The sequence below is a fragment of the Ambystoma mexicanum genome, chromosome 10 (assembly GCF_040938575.1).
Source record: "Ambystoma mexicanum isolate Mex_15411 chromosome 10, UKY_AmexF1_1, whole genome shotgun sequence".
In the NCBI taxonomy this organism is placed as follows: Eukaryota; Metazoa; Chordata; class Amphibia; order Caudata; family Ambystomatidae; genus Ambystoma; species Ambystoma mexicanum.
The window spans coordinates 61,746,039-61,770,099 of record NC_090932.1 but is presented as its reverse complement, the minus strand read 5'-3'; the positions used below and the strand labels follow the sequence as shown (position 1 = coordinate 61,770,099).

General features: G+C 45.6%; 1 protein-coding gene across 1 annotated transcript in view; it reads right to left on the bottom strand.

Annotated features, from left to right (window-relative positions):
- Positions 1-24,061, bottom strand: part of LOC138492809 (uncharacterized) — a 469,421-nt gene that overhangs the window by 55,797 nt on the left and 389,563 nt on the right. The window contains exons 89-92 of the mRNA XM_069620163.1: positions 18,074-18,196; positions 7,665-7,787; positions 1,783-1,911; positions 1,564-1,640 (exon numbers count right to left, since the gene is read on the bottom strand). Of these exons, the coding sequence (XP_069476264.1) occupies positions 1,564-1,640; positions 1,783-1,911; positions 7,665-7,787; positions 18,074-18,196 (452 nt within the window). The remainder of the gene's footprint in view (positions 1-1,563; positions 1,641-1,782; positions 1,912-7,664; positions 7,788-18,073; positions 18,197-24,061) is intronic.

The window sequence follows — 24,061 nt, the reverse complement described above, 5'->3', positions numbered from 1 at the left end:
CCCCTCTTCGAACCCTGACTAATTGGATTGATGCGCTGTGGGCTGAAGGGCGTGTCTCAAGCCACTCCATGGACACTGCAGTTTTCCAAAAGCAAAGGAGGTGGTTTTGCAGAGTTAGCCCCCTCTCTGCCACACCGTTGCCACCCGGTAATAGTTTGAGAACTGATAAAACACGCTCAATCAAAAATATCAGGCATCTAACAAGTTACGAAGCGCTTCATGCAGAATTCCTCCCTCTTCTAAGCGCTGTACTAAGGTGTTATTGCATTGTATCAGGCGTGGAAGGATGAAGGGATGAGCCTGCATGGGCAGCACGCTGGTCAGAAAGGAGCAATTGACTGGTGAGCTATCCAACCAAGCTTGCCGCAATTTTATAATCAACCTGGCACATTTTTCACACATGTAAGTTGTGTATTGTTTCGATTTGTTTGGCGTGCAAGTCCCGGGATCATCACATTATACGTTGTAAATTGACTCAAGTCTTCTGATTCAGGTGTGATTCGCAAACCATTTCTCGAAGGGATTTCGCCATTGAAAAACGCTTTGTGAATCAGTCCCATTGTTTTCAATTTCTGTATTACCTTCTCAGCAGGGACATCATTTAGGGGTCGCCAGGGGTCGCGTTTGCGACCCCTGTGGTCTCCCTTGCTACTCCTAAAAATAAAAAAATAAAAAACTGTGGCTAATGTCTTTTTTTGTTTCTAGAGTGGCTGGCTTTTTTGTTCAGGCTTCTTTAAAAAACAAGGGGTTCCACAAGTGTAACACTGCGAGCAGTGACCCTAAATAAGAAAGAATAGGAACAAAAAATAATTTGTCTTTCTGGAATTCTATACAATAATTGCTAGACTCATTAAAGGTTGATTTCAGGCACACGTCAGTGGGTGAGACACTGATTTAGTCTGTTCTTAAACGCCTCAAATTCACAAAGCAGACAAAATCCTCCAAAAAGCATTTAGAGTAGAATAAGCATCCATTTCGGACTATGTATTGTGGTTTTCGCAAGTTGCAGTTATAGCATGTTTTTTTTTCTGGCGATAGATATGGTGATCCATTCTTGTATGAAATGAATATCACGTTACAGTGTTATTGTAACCATATTTGTTATATTGTTCTTAGAAACAATGCTATGTGATGCCACTTCCTGTTTTGTCAAGGGGTAAAATGTCGTGTTCCATCGCATTCCGTGATGTCACGTTGGGGGTGGGGTAAAATGGCATCACTTCCTGTGATGTCACCAGGGGGGTCAAGGGTCATGTGATGTCACTTCCGCTACCCCTGGCATTTTGGTGAAATGACGTCCCTGCTTCTCAGGAGAATTTGTTCATGCAAATCACAATACCACTTCCTGTTTCTGGCTCTCATGATGAATATGTCTTTCCTGCACTTGATTGGCTGTGGGTTGTTCTGTTAGCAGCGGGCTGCCCTGCCCACTGGTAGATTCCTGCTTTGTTCATCTGCTTGCAGAGCTGGGATTCTGCTCTGGGGGGCAGTACTGAGCTTCAATAATAACATCATTACAATATGAATACGATGCCCCCGGGAGCTTGAGTGGTAGAAGCAAACCTTGGCATCTGCATCCGAAGGGCTGATCGGAAGCTTCTGGGATTCGAGGCGCAGAAGGACGGTTCTCTTGGGCAGCTCTAGAAAGGAAAGCAAAACAAAGATGTTCTTGAGAAATCTTCCCCTACGACTTATCATGGATGGCATTTAGGTGGAGGAGGCAAGGCCAAAAAGCAGACTTCTTAGCGCCATGTGTGGATAAGACAGCAGATTTGGGCCTACCTGGTCTAGCCAATGGCAGGAAACTGCAGGTCTTGACTTGACACTCTGGGCCCGTCATAGTGCAGGTCCCCCCATTATTGCAGTAGCTCGGGTCCACACAGGAGGTCGAGCAGCAGAACGCCCCGTTACCTGCGGATGACAAGACAAGTGTTTGTGGACATTTGAACTTCTCATTTTCTAATGAAAAAAAAAAAAACACATGCAGGGCCTGGCTGATTCACAAACAGGTTTTTAAATGGAAAGTCCCTTTGAATTTTGTTTTTTTTAATCAGGCCCTAAGAGTTTGGCAGTATTAGCAATGATAATACCGCCAGTGGAATTCCCATTTCTACATGGGCTGGCATGCAGTCACTAGCAGGGTCTGCATGATTCCCAGTCATGCGGATGCTCCAGCTAGTCCCCATTTTGCCGTCCTCTTTTGGGGAAATGCAATATTACCGCGTGCGGTATTCCCACATCTGGTAGCATCACATGTGGTAATGGTTTTGTCCGGAGGAAACTGTCTCCACAAAGAAAATGAGGTTGGTTTCCCTAAGTTTATTTAATGGAACTCTAAATTCGGCAAGCTGCATGTGGGAAAACCTCATGCAATGAGTGATGCCCCAATTGGATGGTTTTGAATGGCATGTGCAAGGCATGAGTGACTTAAGCATGTTGAAACATACAAGTCCAATTGGCCCTATTCACGTGGGCTTCCGTGTGTTCAATGTTTATACGCACAGGGACGTTCTTAGTGAATATGGCCAATTGGACATGTATGTTTCAACAGGCTTGCATTACTCATGTCTGACACAGTTATAGTCAAGCTTGCTATATATTGTTTAGTAAAACGCAGCAGCACCATTTGATGGGGGAAAGATTCGATAAATGATAAGATTGTATGTACTTTCCTTCCGGCAAGTTGAAAGACTAACAGCATATATAACTCTGTCCGGTTCCACTATTAAACCAAGGTATGCATCTCCTAAGAAGGAGTAACAAGTAGGCGGGTATGTTGACAAGAACCTTGCAGAGCCAATCATTTCATTTCATTGATCCAGTTTTTTCAGTGTACAAATACCAAAGAACTTATCTTTTCGGCACTCCCAAATAATTACACAACATAAAAAACATAGGGCCTCATTACACGGTAGGCGGTAAACCATGGTGCTATTAGCGCCATGGTTCATGCCGGTAATTTACCGGTACCGCCTTGGAGGAAAGGGGAATTACCGCCCTATTCCAAGGTTCGGAAGGCGGTAATTCCTCCTTCCACCATTGCCCTTCCCCATTCCCATTTTTGCCCCATAGGGCACAATGGGAATGGGGAAGGCGCTAATTACGGTACCGCAAATTGCGTTACTGCAAAAAGCAGGCGTTAAATTCCCCAACCCGCAAAGGGACCTCGTAGTAAGGCGGTAAGGATTTACTGGTACCGGTAAAACACTGGTACCGGTAAACCCTTACCGCCTACCGTGTAATGAGGCCCATAAAATGGTAAAACCAACAATAATACAGTAATAACAGCCAATCCGCCCAGCACTTTTCCCCTCCGCTCTCCCCTGCACTTGCGCGATCTCAATGTCACCGGGCCTAGTAAGATCGTTGTCTCTGTCCTCCTTCTGTTCCCCCTCCCTTGCCTCGTTGCGCCTTGAAACAATTTTGTGTAGGCGCATTATATATGCCATATAGTATCATATCATATCAATCCATTCCTAAGCCATTTGAAGGCCAGACTACCTGTTTTCTCGACTTTGCTTTTCCTTGGCACATCAAGGTCCCAACGAAGGACACCAGGCACAGGATTGATGGCACAGATCTCCGCACTGGTCCAGCTTGAAGGTACTTGCTCTCCAATTTCTGTTTGCAGACTCTTAATGCCCCCGGTCAGTTTTCGTGAGGAAAGTTTAATGTTCTAATGGTGACATTAGAATCTGTCCTCACCGTTAGATATTGTGAGCCGGATTCATGGAAATCATTTGCATGCTGAAAAGTGACTTTGCGCACATTTCAGCAGGCAAAACTCCTTTCGCTGATTCGTGGATCGGACTTTGCGTGTATTTCCAGGACTTTGCGCAGGTTTGCCACATCTTTGCGTGCAGTTGAGCGGTTTGAGTGAGACTCTGCGCAAAGTGTGGGATGGGCCTTCGCAAAGAAATAAATAAGGGGCAGAATATGCATATTCCCCTTTCTCCCTGCAAAATGAGGAAGGACAAGGAATATTGTGGGTGTGATGAGGGACGGGCCACACGAAGGAACGGTATGCCCAGTCAAGCGCAAACATAACCGTATTCATGGATTCCAGCACACAATGTCACGCCGGGAAAAGTCACACGCATACCTTGTGAACTCACCGCCACATTAAAGGTGGCGCAAAACACTACGCGCCTAGGATCCAATGCACAAAGGTAATGTTTACATAGCAATTTAGGTGTGATGGCACGTAGTTGAGGTGCCGCTTGGAGTTGGGGTGATCATATGCAGTTTAGCTGGGTGCTGCCTTGAATTATGGGGGTTCGCATGCAGGTTAACCAAGCGCTGTCTTGGGTTATGAGAAATGGTATGCAGATTATGAGGGTGCAGTTTTGGGCTATCAGGGTTAGTATGTGGTGTCATCGGGGTGCTGTCTTGGTTGCGGGGGGAAGGCCGCAGTATTGCTCGGGTAACTTGTTGGTGGGGATAAGGCAAGTTCAAAGGTTGGTGTATGTCGTTGGTTTTGGTTTGCATGGGGTTGTGTTGTGGGTGTTCCGGGCACTACTTGTGCCTCGGGTTACTTTGCAGTCATAATTCCTTCAATACGCAGAGCGCACAAATAATTTTTTGCACACAAGTAGGCGCAAAGTTGTTTTATGCGCACAATACTTTGCGGGGACTTTGCGCTTTTTCTATGAATCGGGTCTTGTGTCTCAATAGTCATACAAGCCTTCCCCAAAATCCATATTGCCTTGATCTTGATGTGAACTCTTTGCATCCGTTAAGGCCTTTCCACCTTTGGGGCCTGGTGGAGATCTTTGGGGGTCCCTCTGCCAGAGGAAGCCCCACAGGAGTCTGGGTAAGCAGACCATGATCCGGTCTGGCATCCCTCGATAGGCAGCTAACCCCGTTTCTGTCCGCAGCAGGTAGCTAGGTCATGTTTCTTTGGCCGTTAACAAGTCAAATGGCTCCGTTTTGCAAAATCAGAAGTTTTTGTAAACTTTTTGGGAGAAACCCATATGCATGCTCTTACTATATCTCACCAAAGATAAAGCAAGTACCCAAAATGGGGTGGCCCAATTAATAGACAAAGGGAAGGTGGGGAGTAAAAAAACAATGAAGCCAAGATGATTATAGGCACTGACCTGAAGCTGTAACATGACAGCCTTGCTGCACTTAGACCTTCAAACATATCGATGCCAGTATTCCATACATTATGATTTAATGGCGCACTACCCCAAATGTAGTTTTTAATCAACTTTAGGTTTTACCCTTGAAAAAATGTTGGTCAATTCTTTAGAACAGAGTTCCCAAATCAGCATTTTCTTAAATTAATTTGGCGAACCGTTCCTATAAAAACGGTATGGGTGTGAAATAACAATGCTTTGCCTTTTTGAATAAGTTTTAATGTGATAGCTGAAAAAAAAAGAACCATTCATAGGGATTTTTTTTTCAAAAAGAAAAAAAGCTGAAATTCCTGTTACATATCATTTTTTGGATGCATTGGTTTATCATTTAAAAAATTCTGTTTAAATGATTTTAAAAGTTTGCAAAAAGTTGAAATTGTAAGGTCTAAATTATTGCATAATATTTTAAAATGTTTGAATTATTTATAAGAGTTTATTATGCCATTCTGTCTTCTCCACCCATTTCCGCTGAACATCCTCCAGCGCTGCTCCATCACTACATGTGTCTATCCTTCTCCTGCCTCCACAGCAAGAGCACTTAGGGATATTCGCCCGCCTCCACAGTAAGCCTACTTAGGCATATTCGCCCCCCCTCCACAGCTAGACTACTTAGGCATATTGGCCCCGCCTCCACAGCAAGACTACCTGGGGATATTCTCCCGCCTCCAAGCTAGACTAGTTAGGGATATTCGCCCACCTCCAAGCTAGACTACTTAGGGATATTCTCCCGCCTCCAAGCTAGACTAGTTAGGGATATTCGCCCGCCTCCAAGCTAGACTAGTTAGGGATATTCGCCCGCCTCCAAGCTAGACTACTTAGGGATATTCGCCCGCCTCCACAGCAAGACTACCTGGGGATATTCTCCCGCCTCCAAGCTAGACTAGTTAGGGATATTCGCCCGCCTCCAAGCTAGACTACTTAGGGATATTCGCCCGCCTCCAAGCTAGACTACTTAGGGATATTCGCCCGCCTCCAAGCTAGACTACTTAGGGATATTCTCCCGCCTCCAAGCTAGGCTAGTTAGGGATATTCGCCCGCCTCCAAGCTAGACTACTTAGGGATATTCGCCTGCCTCCAAGCTAGACTACTTAGGGATATTCGCCCGCCTCCAAGCTAGACTACTTAGGGATATTCGTCCGCCTCCAAGCTAGACTACTTAGGGATATTCGCCCCGCCTCTACAGTAAGCCTACTTAGGGATATTCGCCCCGCCTCCACAGCAAGACTACCTGGGGATATTCTCCCGCTTCCAAGCTAGACTAGTTAGGGATGTTCGCCCGCCTCCAAGCTAGACTACTTAGGGATATTCGCCCTGCCTCCACAGCAAGAGTACTTAGAGATATTTGCTCCACACACAGACATCAGATGAAAAGAAGCCCAAAAATAGCCCAAACACCAGAAAACCCACGCAAGACCGCTTTTCATCATGCAGTGGTGTTGTCTGTAGCCCAAACAGGCGGGAATTAGCCCCATTTGGCAAACCTTTTCACATGTGGGATGGGAGGCGGAGGAGAAACCATTTGTGGTGCTTTGAATGGAGTGACAGGAGTAGTTTTCCAATCAGAGTCTGCCTGACCTGCCATGCAGGGGTCAGTCAAAAACCTGATTGGATGTAAGCTCTACACGAAGAAAACATCAAACCACAGCAGTGTGCATCCTTACACAAATCCGAAAAGTCTTGACCAGACAGTCACAATATTTTGGCGAAGTTGGCATCACCAACGTTCAGACAAATCAAAAAAACAAAACATGTCTATAAAAAAAGGGGGGCACAGTTGGTCTTTGGGACAAATAATTATAAGCAACCATGAAGTCTGCAAATTCGCATAGAGGCGTAAATGTAATGGCACCATGCAATATCACCTTATCATTCTGCTACGATTCTGGGTCAAAGCCTAGGTGTACACCTGGTACATGCATGTCCAGCTCCACAAGAAGGCAACACTTTTATGCTGATTGTGGTGGGGTGACAGAGTTGACTGAATTACCAGCATTTCATGGCCAGAAATCAGGCGTTGTAGAAAACGTAAGAATGGGATATTACATTATAACATGGATAGACCGTTTAAAGTCAACCGGACGTCCTAAAACAGGCCATGCAAGCAAGACCCCCAACAATCACCTAACATTCCCCTCTGTACACCCCCCTGCGGTGCAACAGCTATAGCAGTAAAGAGGGAATGTTAAGAGGCTGCAGGGCTCAGACGATGGTAAAGCTGAGAACCACCCCTCTTCACAGTTGGTCCAATCCCACTTCCCATTACTATGTGCATGGCACTGCTAAATAGCGAGTATGCATGTGTGTGTGTCAGAGTGTGCATAAGTGTGTGTTTGCGTGCGAATGTGTGTATCTGTGTGTGTACGTGTGATTGAGCATTTCGTTGTACGGTACGGGCATGCATATTTGCATGCGTGCGTGCGTGTGTGAGCTGGTGAGTGCATGCATGTGCATATGCTGACAGAAAGAGCTTGTGCATGAAGAAAAGTAAGCACACTGGCAAACCCGGAAGAAATCTATAATTACCTTGGTATCCAGGGTTACAGGCGCAGGTGTAACTTCCAATCGTGTTGCTGCAGGTTGCGCTTGCGCTGCATGGCTTAGGATTGGCAGCGCACTCATCCACATCAGTGCAAGACGTCCCACTACCTGCAGAAACAAAGCGAGTTCTTAGAACATTGTGTTTTCATCAGACAGCATCTGGCTTCAGTCCTGTGGGCGTGGTTCCACCTCATCCTATCATGAACATTCACCAAAGGAAGGCCGGTGAAGCTATATCACGTGGTTTAATATAGAGACATACATGATGCGGCATTCACAGGAACACTGCGCACAACAGTGAGCCAACAGCAAAACACAAAACTGCCTGGGATGCACAAGGGGCTATGGGCCCGATTCATGGAATATTTGCCCGGTTCAAAGTGAATTTGCACTTCTGCCAAGTGACTTTGCACTGCCGACACAAACCCTGTTTCATGGAACTGTGCAAAGTGTATTTTTGCCGTGTAAAGTCCGAGCAAACTCATTTTGTAGTGCAAAATTTACTATGCTCTGACCTTGCCTGGACTTTGCGTGGCAAAAATACACTTTACACGGTTCCATGAATCAGGGTTTGTGTCAGCAGTGCGAAGTCACTTGGAACCAGGCAAGTATTCCATGAATCTGGCCCTATGTGTGCGATAAGAGCTAGAGGAACCTTTCAGTGTTGGGATGTTAAAATCCAATGCTTAAGGGCGAGATTCCATGCCAGGTATTCAGAATATCCACCACCCTTGTAAATAATGACCATTTATGTTGCACTGCAATCCAACTCAGCAAAACCTGTGTTGGATCTGTGATTGGGGCGAAGGAGCCTTAAACCACATTAGGGAAGTGCCATCATTTGCAGGAAAGCGGGGGAATCCATCTTCCTCAGGGATAAAATCAGTGGGCGACCAACTGTCTGGGTGAAATTGAATATAAAAGGTGAAGCCCAGCTGCCTAGGTGATTCAGTAAATAAAAAATCGGGAGATCCACTTGCCTAGATAAATTTATCCGGGGACAACCCCTTCCTACCTGACCACCATGTAGAATGAATAGGCTGACACACATGCAAACACCAACCAATTGGTGTGCATTTACTGATGGGGGACATTGAGAAATTGCTGTATCCTTGCTAAGACTGTCAATAGTGGGCGCAATTTCAAATTAGCACATGGTATTTAACTGGATCCCTGGAGAGACTCAGATCAAAGTCACGTCTCAATGACCCAGTTTTAATGGAGGTTTCAACCAAAGGAATCATTGAGATGGACAGCGGTGACCCCCTTTGTATGTGTGCATTATCGTTGTGTCCATCAACACGTTTGGGATGCCTTGATCAAAAAAGTGGATCATGGATATTGTATTCCAAAACTGGGGAACTTCACAAAGTCAGTAGAATACAGGTTGGCATACATTTGCAATACATGCTTCCATGTCTGCATGAAATGATGGTTGGTCTCTCTCTCTCTCTCTCTTTATTTAAAGTGGACGGATTATAGGAGTCGTAGTCCAAAACATGTGGGCAGCCACCGGTTGCAGACTCCTTCTGTAGAGCAAGTAGTTTGCAAAGAAGGGACCATGAGTGCAACAGGAATGTGAAAAAAAGGGGCTGCTCCAGGCTAGTATTACACATTTAAACAAATGTCTAAGTTCCCAGGAATAATTTTACCAGTGTATAAAGCTAAGAGAAGACTGACTTGGACTTGGAGTTTCCCAAGGCTGATGCCATGAGGATCACTGAGTTTGTTAAGAGCAGCTGCTGGAATTTGCAATGCTGAAAGCCTCTTCTCTGTAGGGTTTGGAAAGGAAAAGTTGCAATCATTTTCTAGTTACTTCTCTCGGACATGTGTTTCAATTCCACCTGGGAATAGGGGTGTTTGTTTACCTGTATTAAGCCGTGCATGTTGCTCACATGGGATCATGCCAAGGTAAATATGCTTTCAGGTTGCTGTGAGGATGAACGTTCAAGTCCAACACATCACCTTGGGTCAAATACATGCAGTCAACAGGCACAGGCCATAATACTGCACCTTACCCCGGCTGTGCCCAGCGCACTGCACATAGATTGCACCAGGTGCGGCCAGAGGGGTTAGTGAATCATGACTGAATGAAATGCCACATGACGCGTCATTATTATTTACTTATTTATTGATGATTTGTAAAGCGACAACCATGAGTGCAGCCACTTCATGGCGCTCCAAGAGGAATAAAGTGGGGGTGGGAGAGAGTGAGGGAGAAGGGGAACTAAGCCTTATAATTTAGTTCTATGTGATATTTCCACATTTGAGAGCCGGGCACAAAAGAGACTGATTTATTTTGCCCGATTTTGTGTGGACTTCAAAATGCTGAAATATCACACTCTGAACGCCACCCCCACCCTCTCTCATGCTGGTGGGATTTCTACCCCCCAAATACTCCTTTTCATCCCCCACAAATGCACACATGGTCTCGCTCCTCCTTACCTTTCCTCTTTTCATGTCCCTGTTAGATCACTTGGTTCTCAAACTCCGTTCCTTCTTACAGCCCCTAAACGCGCCTCTGCCTCTTCCCGTTGATGCTCTTTCTCCCTCTTGGCAAAAACATATTAGAGCTTTTTACCTCTCTCTATCTGCCCTTCTTAACTATGGCCTCATTTTGTTATTCTCTAAAACCTCACCTACTGTCCTCTTAATGGTTTTTGAGCTCACAATTAATTTATTACCCATTATTGTACCGCCTCTTTTTGTGAAGTGCTTTCGCGAAAGCCCTACATTAGCAAAAACCTGGATCTAAATTCTCCACTTTGCTGCCACAAATCAGCAAAATCGGCACAATTCCCGCCTAGAATAATTCTGCTGGAATCCCGTGGCGTCCTATTGACTCTGAAAATGGGGATTTACATCGCCCTACAACCAATTGTAATCCCATGCTAAATCCGCAGGACCAAGGGGGAGTAACAGCAATCGAGTTTGGTGGTAATCCAGCAGATTTACTGCATAATTACTGTCAAACTCATAAAGAGACTGAAGATTCTTAAGGATACCTGCTGTTTAATGGGTACAGGTGGGAGAGGTCTGAAGAGCTGGTGAAATGTGGTCTTTTCACCTCAGACCTGGGAACATCCTTACAGCCGAGTTCTCGATCAGTTGCAACCAGCATAACAGATCTTCTGGGGCAAGCCTAGACATCGACTATTGCAATAACCAATCCGTGAGAGAATAAGAACCTGGTCCCATCACGTGTTCTGACATGTTGAGGAAAGGCAGGATGCTTTTCAACATGTGCTGGTGGTAGTGAGATTGCCTAGGAGTGATCTGGATCACTAGGGGTGTGGAAGGAGAGGAAGCCATCAAAGATGGCGACATTTTTGGCACTTGACACAAGCAATGGAGCCGCGCCACCCAGACTGCAATAATGTGCGGCAAGACATGTTTAACATATGGGCAAGCAGCTTCACCAGCACTAATACCTTTGAGAGCTGGTGACATTTTTAATTGGAGGGTAGTACATATTTGCCACAAATATGCGTGAGCGGGCGAGCGTAGCGAGTGAGCCCACAGCAACCAAGTGGGTTTCGGGCGTGTTCTCCCCGAAAACATTTTTTTAAATAATGGGTTAAAATGCTGCATTATATAGACTGCTTTATGTGAAAAATTGGTTAAAACAGTTTGCAATGGGTTTTCTATGGTAACGCATGAAAAAATTAAATAGATGCAAGTCACCAACATTGCGCAGGACCATTTCCCAAGGCCTTTCCATGATGCCACCCCATGCTGCTGCAGCTATACATGCGAATCTTGCCACATAAGAGCAAACTCATGTTTGCTTTCTGTATGGCCAGTAATGATACTTTGAGAGAACATGTCCAATCTGGCTTTGCCAATAGATGCCAGAACATACTCCAGTTGGATTTGCCATTAAAAATGTGATGCCAACAATAAGAACACATGTCAGGCACGTAATAGCATTCAAGTTTTCTTTAATATATAAGCCCTGTAAAAACGCCATGCCACAGCAAGAAATAGCTAGACTGCACAAACATGCCAGTCTAGTCACGGTGGTCCATGATGCAGCTGATTTTTCCATCTTAGATTATAAACTTCAAGACCATAAGGGTACTGCCGGGATGGCCATGAGATTGACGTCCTGAAGGACCTATTTGCATGTGGCGTGATACTATTTACAAATAAATAATGATCATTGTTCCTGAATAATAACTCCAGTTAGGCATGGATGGGTCACTTCCTCTCACAGTCCAAGAGCCTTCTCAGAGGATTCCCTGAAGGTCTGCTATTTCACTTTGGCTCTTCAGGGACAGATGTGCCTCCCGCAACAGAGGATGCCCTTTAAAACATGCTGATGACAAACTGATCCTGATCAGCATGGAAGAAGGCATAGAGCCCAACTCAGGAGGTCAACTTTTGCCTTTACGGAACACGAGAACGCATGAGGCTTAACATTTGAAGCCTTGATGCTTCCCAGCTGTATGGCTGCATGGCCAATACAGCCTGAATCACCTGTGTGCTTTATGAATGGCAAGGAACTTAAGCAACTTCCTGGCTGGGTCATTCTGTATCGTCCTTGTCTCACGGATGGCTGGAAGCGGAAAGGATCAGTCTTGTTACTAGCACGCCATACACAGATTTGTTTCCATTTCTTACTGCAGAGTTTGAGGTGGAGGGGCTCTAACCCTTAGTAAAACCTCCTTTCGGTCCCTGAAGCACATCTATGTGGTAGACTTAGGCCATGAAATTGAGGGACACTGGGTCGTGATGAAGGAACTTCCCCCCTTTTAGTGGGCTAACAGTACCTCCCTCCCATAGTACCTTGCTTTATCAATATGTCTATAAATCTGCATGATGAATATACAACACACCAGGACATCAACACGCTTAATATATCATAGGCCTCTGATGAATTGGGAACTGTAGCTTTGCAACTTCGGTGACATTGGGCACAAACCTGCATCATTTTCATGAATCAGGAAATTTACGTTACACAAAGAAATCATCCAAAAATAGATTTTGTGTGTTTGATATGAAATTTTCTGGGTACTTCTGCTCAGCAGCTTTTGCTAGATAATCAATGATAAGATGTTTCAAAACCCCTAGTCCTGGTGGTCTGTGGTGGTGGCCCCGTTCCACACAACAATGTGTCTCAAACACAACGCATGTGCAGTATTCTACCTCGTGGCATACATGCAGAAAATCAAATTACAATTGAAGCCAGGATTGCAGGTGCATGTGAAGCTTGCAATCGTGTTAGCACAGGTGGCATTTGGAGAGCAGGGGCTGCGCGTGCACTCGTCGAGATCACAGAATGTGCCGTTACCTAAGCAGAGAAAGGGAAGTCTGAGGGATACTGTCACTTGGGTCTCGTGCACCAACTGGAGGCCAGCTGGGATAGCACAACAGATACATGCATACTACTGCAAGCCTAACGCTTAGATGGAGATCTTATGAAGCACTGATTCTATCTGCAGAATCCATCAGATAAGGGAAATCCATAAAATCCAAGGTCCGCAGGGCAGGTGAGAAGATTCCATGGATAATAGGGAAGAATTAGGGAGCCATCCTTATTGGATAGTATCGGTTAGTCACATTTGTTCCTTTGCTGGAGATGAGGACAGGATATTGGGGGTCATTCTGAGTATGGCGGTAGGAAGTTAACGGCACTGTTAAGGATGCTGGTGCCGTTAACCCCCTACCGCCACATTCTGAGGTCCCTTAACGGGTCCCACCGGGACCGGCTGGTCTGACCAACCGTCCTTAGCGGGACCCGATAATGGACAGTGGAGCTAATAACGGGCCCGCTATTTGCCGGCCCGTTATTAGCTCCTTCCCCATTCCCATTTAGCTCTATGGGGGCTCGAATGGGAATGGGGAATGGTTTTCAGTATGGGGACCTACCGGGTCCTCCAAGGTTAAAATGACCTGGTAAATCCCCATTCTGTCTACCCGGACCTGGACACGGGTTTGGAGGCAGCCTTGGAGCTAATAGCACCATGGCTACCTCCAAACTCGTAATGACCCCCATTGTGATGGTCTCCTGTCATGGTCTCCTGAGCAAGAAATGGACTAGAACACAAGGAAGGGCCCTGCTGGCATAGAATCTCAAATCACTTGAGGACAAATGCCCGGGAACCAATCAGAAACATTTATTTTCTCAAAATTGGTTGAATTATTCACAGCGCATGACTTTTGCGTAAGAGAACTTCAAGGCACGCAAGGTGTGGAAGTCTACTCATTCAATAAAATTAATGTGTGTTTAAGTTGCATAAAATAAGGAGAGTCTGTTTATACTCTGATGATCTCCTGGAGAGCCATTCATTGATTATATGAGGAAGAATGAATGAAATATTTGCTTCCAGTTCTCATGGATCTGAGGCAGCTTTGCAAATGATGGGGAAAATTCTTCTGAGAATTCATTGTCAAGGAGGGAAGACCAACTGGGAGTGGCAGGTGAGCAGGAGGGCGCTGACGTTACCTTGGAATCCAGGGTTACAGGTGCACGTGTAACTTCCAACGGTGTTATTGCAGACCGCATACTGGTGGCAAGGGCTGGCCGTGCACTCATTTGCATCCACACCGGAGGTCCCATTACCCAAAGGGGACCAAGAAAGCATTTGTGGAATCAGTCTATGGCTTGAGTGCCGCAAATGTGAGGGTGCCGAGAGCTCATAAAGGACTGTATCATTGTCTACATGTCATTATTATACATTGATAGGGCACCAGTGAAATCACAATTAGTACACATTAGACCTCAGAATAAACAAGCAGAGCTCAAGAGATCACCAATGCAAGGACAGCAGGAAACTAAATTCACTTTGAAGAACACAAGTTCTCAACAGCATGTACACAATCATACCAGCTCCGCAACATATGATTGAGAAATGCAATTGACCAGATCAAATTATTTTTAAATGGTCTCAGGGGATAAGCAGTGCTATAGAAAGGGGTCCTAACGTGCACAGCCCCAAACCGAAGGGAATGGTCTGATTTCCGTAGAATCGCGACACTCTTCTGGGATTATTTCCAAACTTTCCTAGAAGCAAACATGGTGGCACTTAGAGTGGCATGAGATGGCCAGTGCCTTCCCAAGATGCATCTTAGGAAGTAGCTTCTGCACAGGAATATCTTCTGCTGTATCTGCTCCAAATTGTACTTGGAATAATGTTCTGTTATCAATGGACTTAACATGGATGGAATATTGCCAAAGAACAATAACAGCTCTTCCGCTCTGTTTGAAGGGAGAAGGTAGAGCTTTGAGACAGGGATCTTACATAAGGGGTATTCTGGACACCAGTTCATCCTGCAGAGGTGACAAACACTGGGACTGCCAAGTGGCCAGGAACACTCTGATATGACCTTGGAATCCAGGGCCGCAGGTGCAAGTGTAGCTTCCAAGGGTGTTTGTGCAGGTGGCATTCTCATGAAAAGGGTTGGCCTTGCACTCATTCACATCATTGCAGGAAGTCCCATTAACTAAAGTGGACCAAGAAAGCATTTTGAAAAATCACTCTATGGAGCAATGTCTACATATCATATGCCAGTAGGCCAACAGTCAAGTCATCTTTAGTTGTCTACTGTAGAAAGGTATTTTTTACCAAACACCATCAAAGTTACGGTGGTCTTTAAACTGCACGGAAAAAAAACACTCCTACCTGAAATATGGGAGTAAATTAGGGCAGTGCATTTTACAGACACACACATGCAACAGTGCCGTCACCCAGGCATGGCTACTGCCTGGTGCTGTGTTATGTGTGTGTGTGTGTGAGCTGAAATTACCATTTCTGCTACTACATAGATATTACATCGTCTTCAGAATAAACCAGCAGACGTCAGGAAATCAGGAAGACAGAGGCAACTTAAAACTAAATGGGATCTGTGAAGTATATTTAAGTCAGTAGTTCTCAAAACAGTGCACGCATTCCTACAAGATCACTAACATACGATCGATTGATGGAAATGTACAGACGAACCTATCCAACATATTAATTATTTCTAATTGATTTGAGGTGGTCGGGCCATTTTGAATCTGCGGTGTCTTAGAAGGAGTCAAATGAGAGCCTCGGAGTAGGGTCACATCGCAAATCCTGTTTGTGAGCATTTCTTCAAATTATACTGCGAGTACTTGAGTTACTCAGAGCATTACAAAGATGTATTTGAGTCAATACTATCTGTACAGAAGCATCTTTGCCTGCTCCAAATTGCACTCAGAGCAAACAGATGTACCCCGTTATGGAAGGTTATTAAGCCACATCTCAGAGCCCCTCTTAGTGGGAACCGCCCTTGACTTCGAGACACTGCTTAAAACAGGAGGCACTGCCGATCGCCCCAAGACTCCTTCCCAGCTCCATTCCTGAAAACCCCCCTCCCACTACCTACACACACAAAGGAACTCTGCTCCATCCTGGAAATCTGCTCCATCCTGCGTGTGTCTTTATAAAGTGGAACGTCCCTGGATAAATGCAAGCCCACCAAAGAATGCCCCCTTAGAACCCACCCTACCCACTCCATAGGTAAAGAACTACAGGCCCATTTCAACCTCTTCATGGCGGCAGTGGGACCTTGAGAATGGGATGTGACTTAAGGTGAATTCTGGGAGTAATGCACCCTGCAGGACTGACGTACACGGGAAGACCGGCTCGACTACTTAGGGATATTCGCCCGCCTCCACAGCAAGACTACCTGGGGATATTCTCCCGCCTCCAAGCTAGACTAGTTAGGGATATTCGCCCGCCTCCAAGCTAGACTAGTTAGGGATATTCGCCCGCCTCCAAGCTAGACTACTTAGGGATATTCGCCCGCCTCCACAGCAAGACTACCTGGGGATATTCTCCCGCCTCCAAGCTAGACTAGTTAGGGATATTCGCCCGCCTCCAAGCTAGACTACTTAGGGATATTCTCCCGCCTCCAAGCTAGACTAGTTAGGGATATTCGCCCGCCTCCAAGCTAGACTACTTAGGGATATTCGCCCGCCTCCAAGCTAGACTACTTAGGGATATTCTCCCGCCTCCAAGCTAGGCTAGTTAGGGATATTCGCCCGCCTCCAAGCTAGACTACTTAGGGATATTCGCCCCGCCTCTACAGTAAGCCTACTTAGGGATATTCGCCCCGCCTCCACAGCAAGACTACCTGGGGATATTCTCCCGCTTCCAAGCTAGACTAGTTAGGGATATTCGCCCGCCTCCAAGCTAGACTACTTAGGGATATTCGCCCTGCCTCCACAGCAAGAGTACTTAGAGATATTTGCTCCACACACAGACATCAGATGAAAAGAAGCCCAAAAATAGCCCAAACACTAGAAAACCCACGCAAGACCGCTTTTCATCATGCAGTGGTGTTGTCTGTAGCCCAAACAGGCGGGAATTAGCCCCATTTGGCAAACCTTTTCACGTGTGGGATGGGAGGCGGAGGAGAAACCATTTGTGGTGCTTTGAATGGAGTGACAGGAGTAGTTTTCCAATCAGAGTCTGCCTGACCTGCCATGCAGGGGTCAGTCAAAAACCTGATTGGGTGTAAGCTCTACACGAAGAAAACATCAAACCACAGCAGTGTGCATCCTTACACAAATCCGAAAAGTCTTGACCAGACAGTCACAATATTTTGGCGAAGTTGGCATCACCAACGTTCAGACAAATCAAAAAAACAAAACATGTCTATAAAAAAAGGGGGGCACAGTTGGTCTTTGGGACAAATAATTATAAGCAACCATGAAGTCTGCAAATTCGCATAGAGGCGTAAATGTAATGGCACCATGCAATATCACCTTATCATTCTGCTACGATTCTGGGTCAAAGCCTAGGTGTACACCTGGTACATGCATGTCCAGCTCCACAAGAAGGCAACACTTTTATGCTGATTGTGGTGGGGTGACAGAGTTGACTGAATTACCAGCATTTCATGGCCAGAAATCAGGCGTTGTAGAAAACGTAAGAATGGGATATTACATTATAACATGGATAGACCGTTTAAAGTCAACCGGACGTCCTAAAACAGGCCATGCAAGCAAGACCCCCAACAATCACCTAACATTCCCCTCTGTACACCCCCCTGCGGTGCAACAGCTATAGCAGTAAAGAGGGAATGTTAAGAGGCTGCAGGGCTCAGACGATGGTAAAGCTGAGAACCACCCCTCTTCACAGTTGGTCCAATCCCACTTCCCATTACTATGTGCATGGCACTGCTAAATAGCGAGTATGCATGTGTGTGTGTCAGAGTGTGCATAAGTGTGTGTTTGCGTGCGAATGTGTGTATCTGTGTGTGTACGTGTGATTGAGCATTTCGTTGTACGGTACGGGCATGCATATTTGCATGCGTGCGTGCGTGTGTGAGCTGGTGAGTGCATGCATGTGCATATGCTGACAGAAAGAGCTTGTGCATGAAGAAAAGTAAGCACACTGGCAAACCCGGAAGAAATCTATAATTACCTTGGTATCCAGGGTTACAGGCGCAGGTGTAACTTCCAATCGTGTTGCTGCAGGTTGCGCTTGCGCTGCATGGCTTAGGATTGGCAGCGCACTCATCCACATCAGTGCAAGACGTCCCACTACCTGCAGAAACAAAGCGAGTTCTTAGAACATTGTGTTTTCATCAGACAGCATCTGGCTTCAGTCCTGTGGGCGTGGTTCCACCTCATCCTATCATGAACATTCACCAAAGGAAGGCCGGTGAAGCTATATCACGTGGTTTAATATAGAGACATACATGATGCGGCATTCACAGGAACACTGCGCACAACAGTGAGCCAACAGCAAAACACAAAACTGCCTGGGATGCACAAGGGGCTATGGGCCCGATTCATGGAATATTTGCCCGGTTCAAAGTGAATTTGCACTTCTGCCAAGTGACTTTGCACTGCCGACACAAACCCTGTTTCATGGAACTGTGCAAAGTGTATTTTTGCCGTGTAAAGTCCGAGCAAACTCATTTTGTAGTGCAAAATTTACTATGCTCTGACCTTGCATGGACTTTGCGTGGCAAAAATACACTTTACACGGTTCCATGAATCAGGGTTTGTGTCAGCAGTGCGAAGTCACTTGGAACCAGGCAAGTATTCCATGAATCTGGCCCTATGTGTGCGATAAGAGCTAGAGGAACCTTTCAGTGTTGGGATGTTAAAATCCAATGCTTAAGGGCGAGATTCCATGCCAGGTATTCAGAATATCCACCACCCTTGTAAATAATGACCATTTATGTTGCACTGCAATCCAACTCAGCAAAACCTGTTTTGGATCTGTGATTGGGGCGAAGGAGCCTTAAACCACATTAGGGAAGTGCCATCATTTGCAGGAAAGCGGGGGAATCCATCTTCCTCAGGGATAAAATCAGTGGGCGACCAACTGTCTGGGTGAAATTGAATATAAAAGGTGAAGCCCAGCTGCCTAGGTGATTCAGTAAATAAAAAATCGGGAGATCCACTTGCCTAGATAAATTTATCCGGGGACAACCCCTTCCTACCTGACCACCATGTAGAATGAATAGGCTGACACACATGCAAACACCAACCAATTGGTGTGCATTTACTGATGGGGGACATTGAGAAATTGCTGTATCCTTGCTAAGACTGTCAATAGTGGGCGCAATTTCAAATTAGCACATGGTATTTAACTGGATCCCTGGAGAGACTCAGATTAAAGTCACGTCTCAATGACCCAGTTTTAATGGAGGTTTCAACCAAAGGAATCATTGAGATGGACAGCGGTGACCCCCTTTGTATGTGTGCATTATCGTTGTGTCCATCAACACGTTTGGGATGCCTTGATCAAAAAAGTGGATCATGGATATTGTATTCCAAAACTGGGGAACTTCACAAAGTCAGTAGAATACAGGTTGGCATACATTTGCAATACATGCTTCCATGTCTGCATGAAATGATGGTTGGTCTCTCTCTCTCTCTCTCTTTATTTAAAGTGGACGGATTATAGGAGTCGTAGTCCAAAACATGTGGGCAGCCACCGGTTGCAGACTCCTTCTGTAGAGCAAGTAGTTTGCAAAGAAGGGACCATGAGTGCAACAGGAATGTGAAAAAAGGGGCTGCTCCAGGCTAGTATTACACATTTAAACAAATGTCTAAGTTCCCAGGAATAATTTTACCAGTGTATAAAGCTAAGAGAAGACTGACTTGGACTTGGAGTTTCCCAAGGCTGATGCCATGAGGATCACTGAGTTTGTTAAGAGCAGCTGCTGGAATTTGCAATGCTGAAAGCCTCTTCTCTGTAGGGTTTGGAAAGGAAAAGTTGCAATCATTTTCTAGTTACTTCTCTCGGACATGTGTTTCAATTCCACCTGGGAATAGGGGTGTTTGTTTACGTGTATTAAGCCGTGCATGTTGCTCACATGGGATCATGCCAAGGTAAATATGCTTTCAGGTTGCTGTGAGGATGAACGTTCAAGTCCAACACATCACCTTGGGTCAAATACATGCAGTCAACAGGCACAGGCCATAATACTGCACCTTACCCCGGCTGTGCCCAGCGCACTGCACATAGATTGCACCAGGTGCGGCCAGAGGGGTTAGTGAATCATGACTGAATGAAATGCCACATGACGCGTCATTATTATTTACTTATTTATTGATGATTTGTAAAGCGACAACCATGAGTGCAGCCACTTCATGGCGCTCCAAGAGGAATAAAGTGGGGGTGGGAGAGAGTGAGGGAGAAGGGGAACTAAGCCTTATAATTTAGTTCTATGTGATATTTCCACATTTGAGAGCCGGGCACAAAAGAGACTGATTTATTTTGCCCGATTTTGTGTGGACTTCAAAATGCTGAAATATCACACTCTGAACGCCACCCCCACCCTCTCTCATGCTGGTGGGATTTCTACCCCCCAAATACTCCTTTTCATCCCCCACAAATGCACACATGGTCTCGCTCCTCCTTACCTTTCCTCTTTTCATGTCCCTGTTAGATCACTTGGTTCTCAAACTCCGTTCCTTCTTACAGCCCCTAAACGCGCCTCTGCCTCTTCCCGTTGATGCTCTTTCTCCCTCTTGGCAAAAACATATTAGAGCTTTTTACCTCTCTCTATCTGCCCTTCTTAACTATGGCCTCATTTTGTTATTCTCTAAAACCTCACCTACTGTCCTCTTAATGGTTTTTGAGCTCACAATTAATTTATTACCCATTATTGTACCGCCTCTTTTTGTGAAGTGCTTTCGCGAAAGCCCTACATTAGCAAAAACCTGGATCTAAATTCTCCACTTTGCTGCAACAAATCAGCAAAATCGGCACAATTCCCGCCTAGAATAATTCTGCTGGAATCCCGTGGCGTCCTATTGACTCTGAAAATGGGGATTTACATCGCCCTACAACCAATTGTAATCCCATGCTAAATCCGCAGGACCAAGGGGGAGTAACAGCAATCGAGTTTGGTGGTAATCCAGCAGATTTACTGCATAATTACTGTCAAACTCATAAAGAGACTGAAGATTCTTAAGGATACCTGCTGTTTAATGGGTACAGGTGGGAGAGGTCTGAAGAGCTGGTGAAATGTGGTCTTTTCACCTCAGACCTGGGAACATCCTTACAGCCGAGTTCTCGATCAGTTGCAACCAGCATAACAGATCTTCTGGGGCAAGCCTAGACATCGACTATTGCAATAACCAATCCGTGAGAGAATAAGAACCTGGTCCCATCACGTGTTCTGACATGTTGAGGAAAGGCAGGATGCTTTTCAACATGTGCTGGTGGTAGTGAGATTGCCTAGGAGTGATCTGGATCACTAGGGGTGTGGAAGGAGAGGAAGCCATCAAAGATGGCGACATTTTTGGCACTTGACACAAGCAATGGAGCCGCGCCACCCAGACTGCAATAATGTGCGGCAAGACATGTTTAACATATGGGCAAGCAGCTTCACCAGCACTAATACCTTTGAGAGCTGGTGACATTTTTAATTGGAGGGTAGTACATATTTGCCACAAATATGCGTGAGTGGGCGAGCGTAGCGAGTGAGCCCACAGCAACCAAGTGGGTTTCGGGCGTGTTCTCCCCGAAAACATTTTTTTAAATAATGGGTTAAAATGCTGCATTATATAGACTGCTTTATGTGAAAAATTGGTTAAAACAGTTTGCAATGGGTTTTCTATGGTAACGCATGAAAAAATTTAATAGATGCAAGTCACCAACATTGCGCAGGACCATTTCCCAAGGCCTTTCCATGATGCCACCCCATGCTGCTGCAGCTATACATGCGAATCTTGCCACATAAGAGCAAACTCATGTTTGCTTTCTGTATGGCCAGTAATGATACTTTGAGAGAACATGTCCAATCTGGCTTTGCCAATAGATGCCAGAACATACTCCAGTTGGATTTGCCATTAAAAATGTGATGCCAACAATAAGAACACATGTCAGGCACGTAATAGCATTCAAGTTTTCTTTAATATATAAGCCCTGTAAAAACGCCATGCCACAGCAAGAAATAGCTAGACTGCACAAACATGCCAGTCTAGTCACGTAAAAACACTTGGTAGCCTTGATATTGCTGGATTTCTCAATGGTCCATGATGCAGCTGATTTTTCCATCTTAGATTATAAACTTCAAGACCATAAGGGTACTGCCGGGATGGCCATGAGATTGACGTCCTGAAGGACCTATTTGCATGTGGCGTGATACTATTTACAAATAAATAATGATCATTGTTCCTGAATAATAACTCCAGTTAGGCATGGATGGGTCACTTCCTCTCACAGTCCAAGAGCCTTCTCAGAGGATTCCCTGAAGGTCTGCTATTTCACTTTGGCTCTTCAGGGACAGATGTGCCTCCCGCAACAGAGGATGCCCTTTAAAACATGCTGATGACAAACTGATCCTGATCAGCATGGAAGAAGGCATAGAGCCCAACTCAGGAGGTCAACTTTTGCCTTTACGGAACACGAGAACGCATGAGGCTTAACATTTGAAGCCTTGATGCTTCCCAGCTGTATGGCTGCATGGCCAATACAGCCTGAATCACCTGTGTGCTTTATGAATGGCAAGGAACTTAAGCAACTTCCTGGCTGGGTCATTCTGTATCGTCCTTGTCTCACGGATGGCTGGAAGCGGAAAGGATCAGTCTTGTTACTAGCACGCCATACACAGATTTGTTTCCATTTCTTACTGCAGAGTTTGAGGTGGAGGGGCTCTAACCCTTAGTAAAACCTCCTTTCGGTCCCTGAAGCACATCTATGTGGTAGACTTAGGCCATGAAATTGAGGGACACTGGGTCGTGATGAAGGAACTTCCCCCCTTTTAGTGGGCTAACAGTACCTCCCTCCCATAGTACCTTGCTTTATCAATATGTCTATAAATCTGCATGATGAATATACAACACACCAGGACATCAACACGCTTAATATATCATAGGCCTCTGATGAATTGGGAACTGTAGCTTTGCAACTTCGGTGACATTGGGCACAAACCTGCATCATTTTCATGAATCAGGAAATTTACGTTACACAAAGAAATCATCCAAAAATAGATTTTGTGTGTTTGATATGAAATTTTCTGGGTACTTCTGCTCAGCAGCTTTTGCTAGATAATCAATGATAAGATGTTTCAAAACCCCTAGTCCTGGTGGTCTGTGGTGGTGGCCCCGTTCCACACAACAATGTGTCTCAAACACAACGCATGTGCAGTATTCTACCTCGTGGCATACATGCAGAAAATCCAATTACAATTGAAGCCAGGATTGCAGGTGCATGTGAAGCTTGCAATCGTGTTAGCACAGGTGGCATTTGGAGAGCAGGGGCTGCGCGTGCACTCGTCGAGATCACAGAATGTGCCGTTACCTAAGCAGAGAAAGGGAAGTCTGAGGGATACTGTCACTTGGGTCTCGTGCACCAACTGGAGGCCAGCTGGGATAGCACAACAGATACATGCATACTACTGCAAGCCTAACGCTTAGATGGAGATCTTATGAAGCACTGATTCTATCTGCAGAATCCATCAGATAAGGGAAATCCATAAAATCCAAGGTCCGCAGGGCAGGTGAGAAGATTCCATGGATAATAGGGAAGAATTAGGGAGCCATCCTTATTGGATAGTATCGGTTAGTCACATTTGTTCCTTTGCTGGAGATGAGGACAGGATATTGGGGGTCATTCTGAGTATGGCGGTAGGAAGTTAACGGCACCGTTAAGGATGCTGGTGCCGTTAACCCCCTACCGCCACATTCTGAGGTCCCTTAACGGGTCCCACCGGGACCGGCTGGTCTGACCAACCGTCCTTAGCGGGACCCGATAATGGACAGTGGAGCTAATAACGGGCCCGCTATTTGCCGGCCCGTTATTAGCTCCTTCCCCATTCCCATTTAGCTCTATGGGGGCTCGAATGGGAATGGGGAATGGTTTTCAGTATGGGGACCTACCGGGTCCTCCAAGGTTAAAATGACCTGGTAAATCCCCATTCTGTCTACCCGGACCTGGACACGG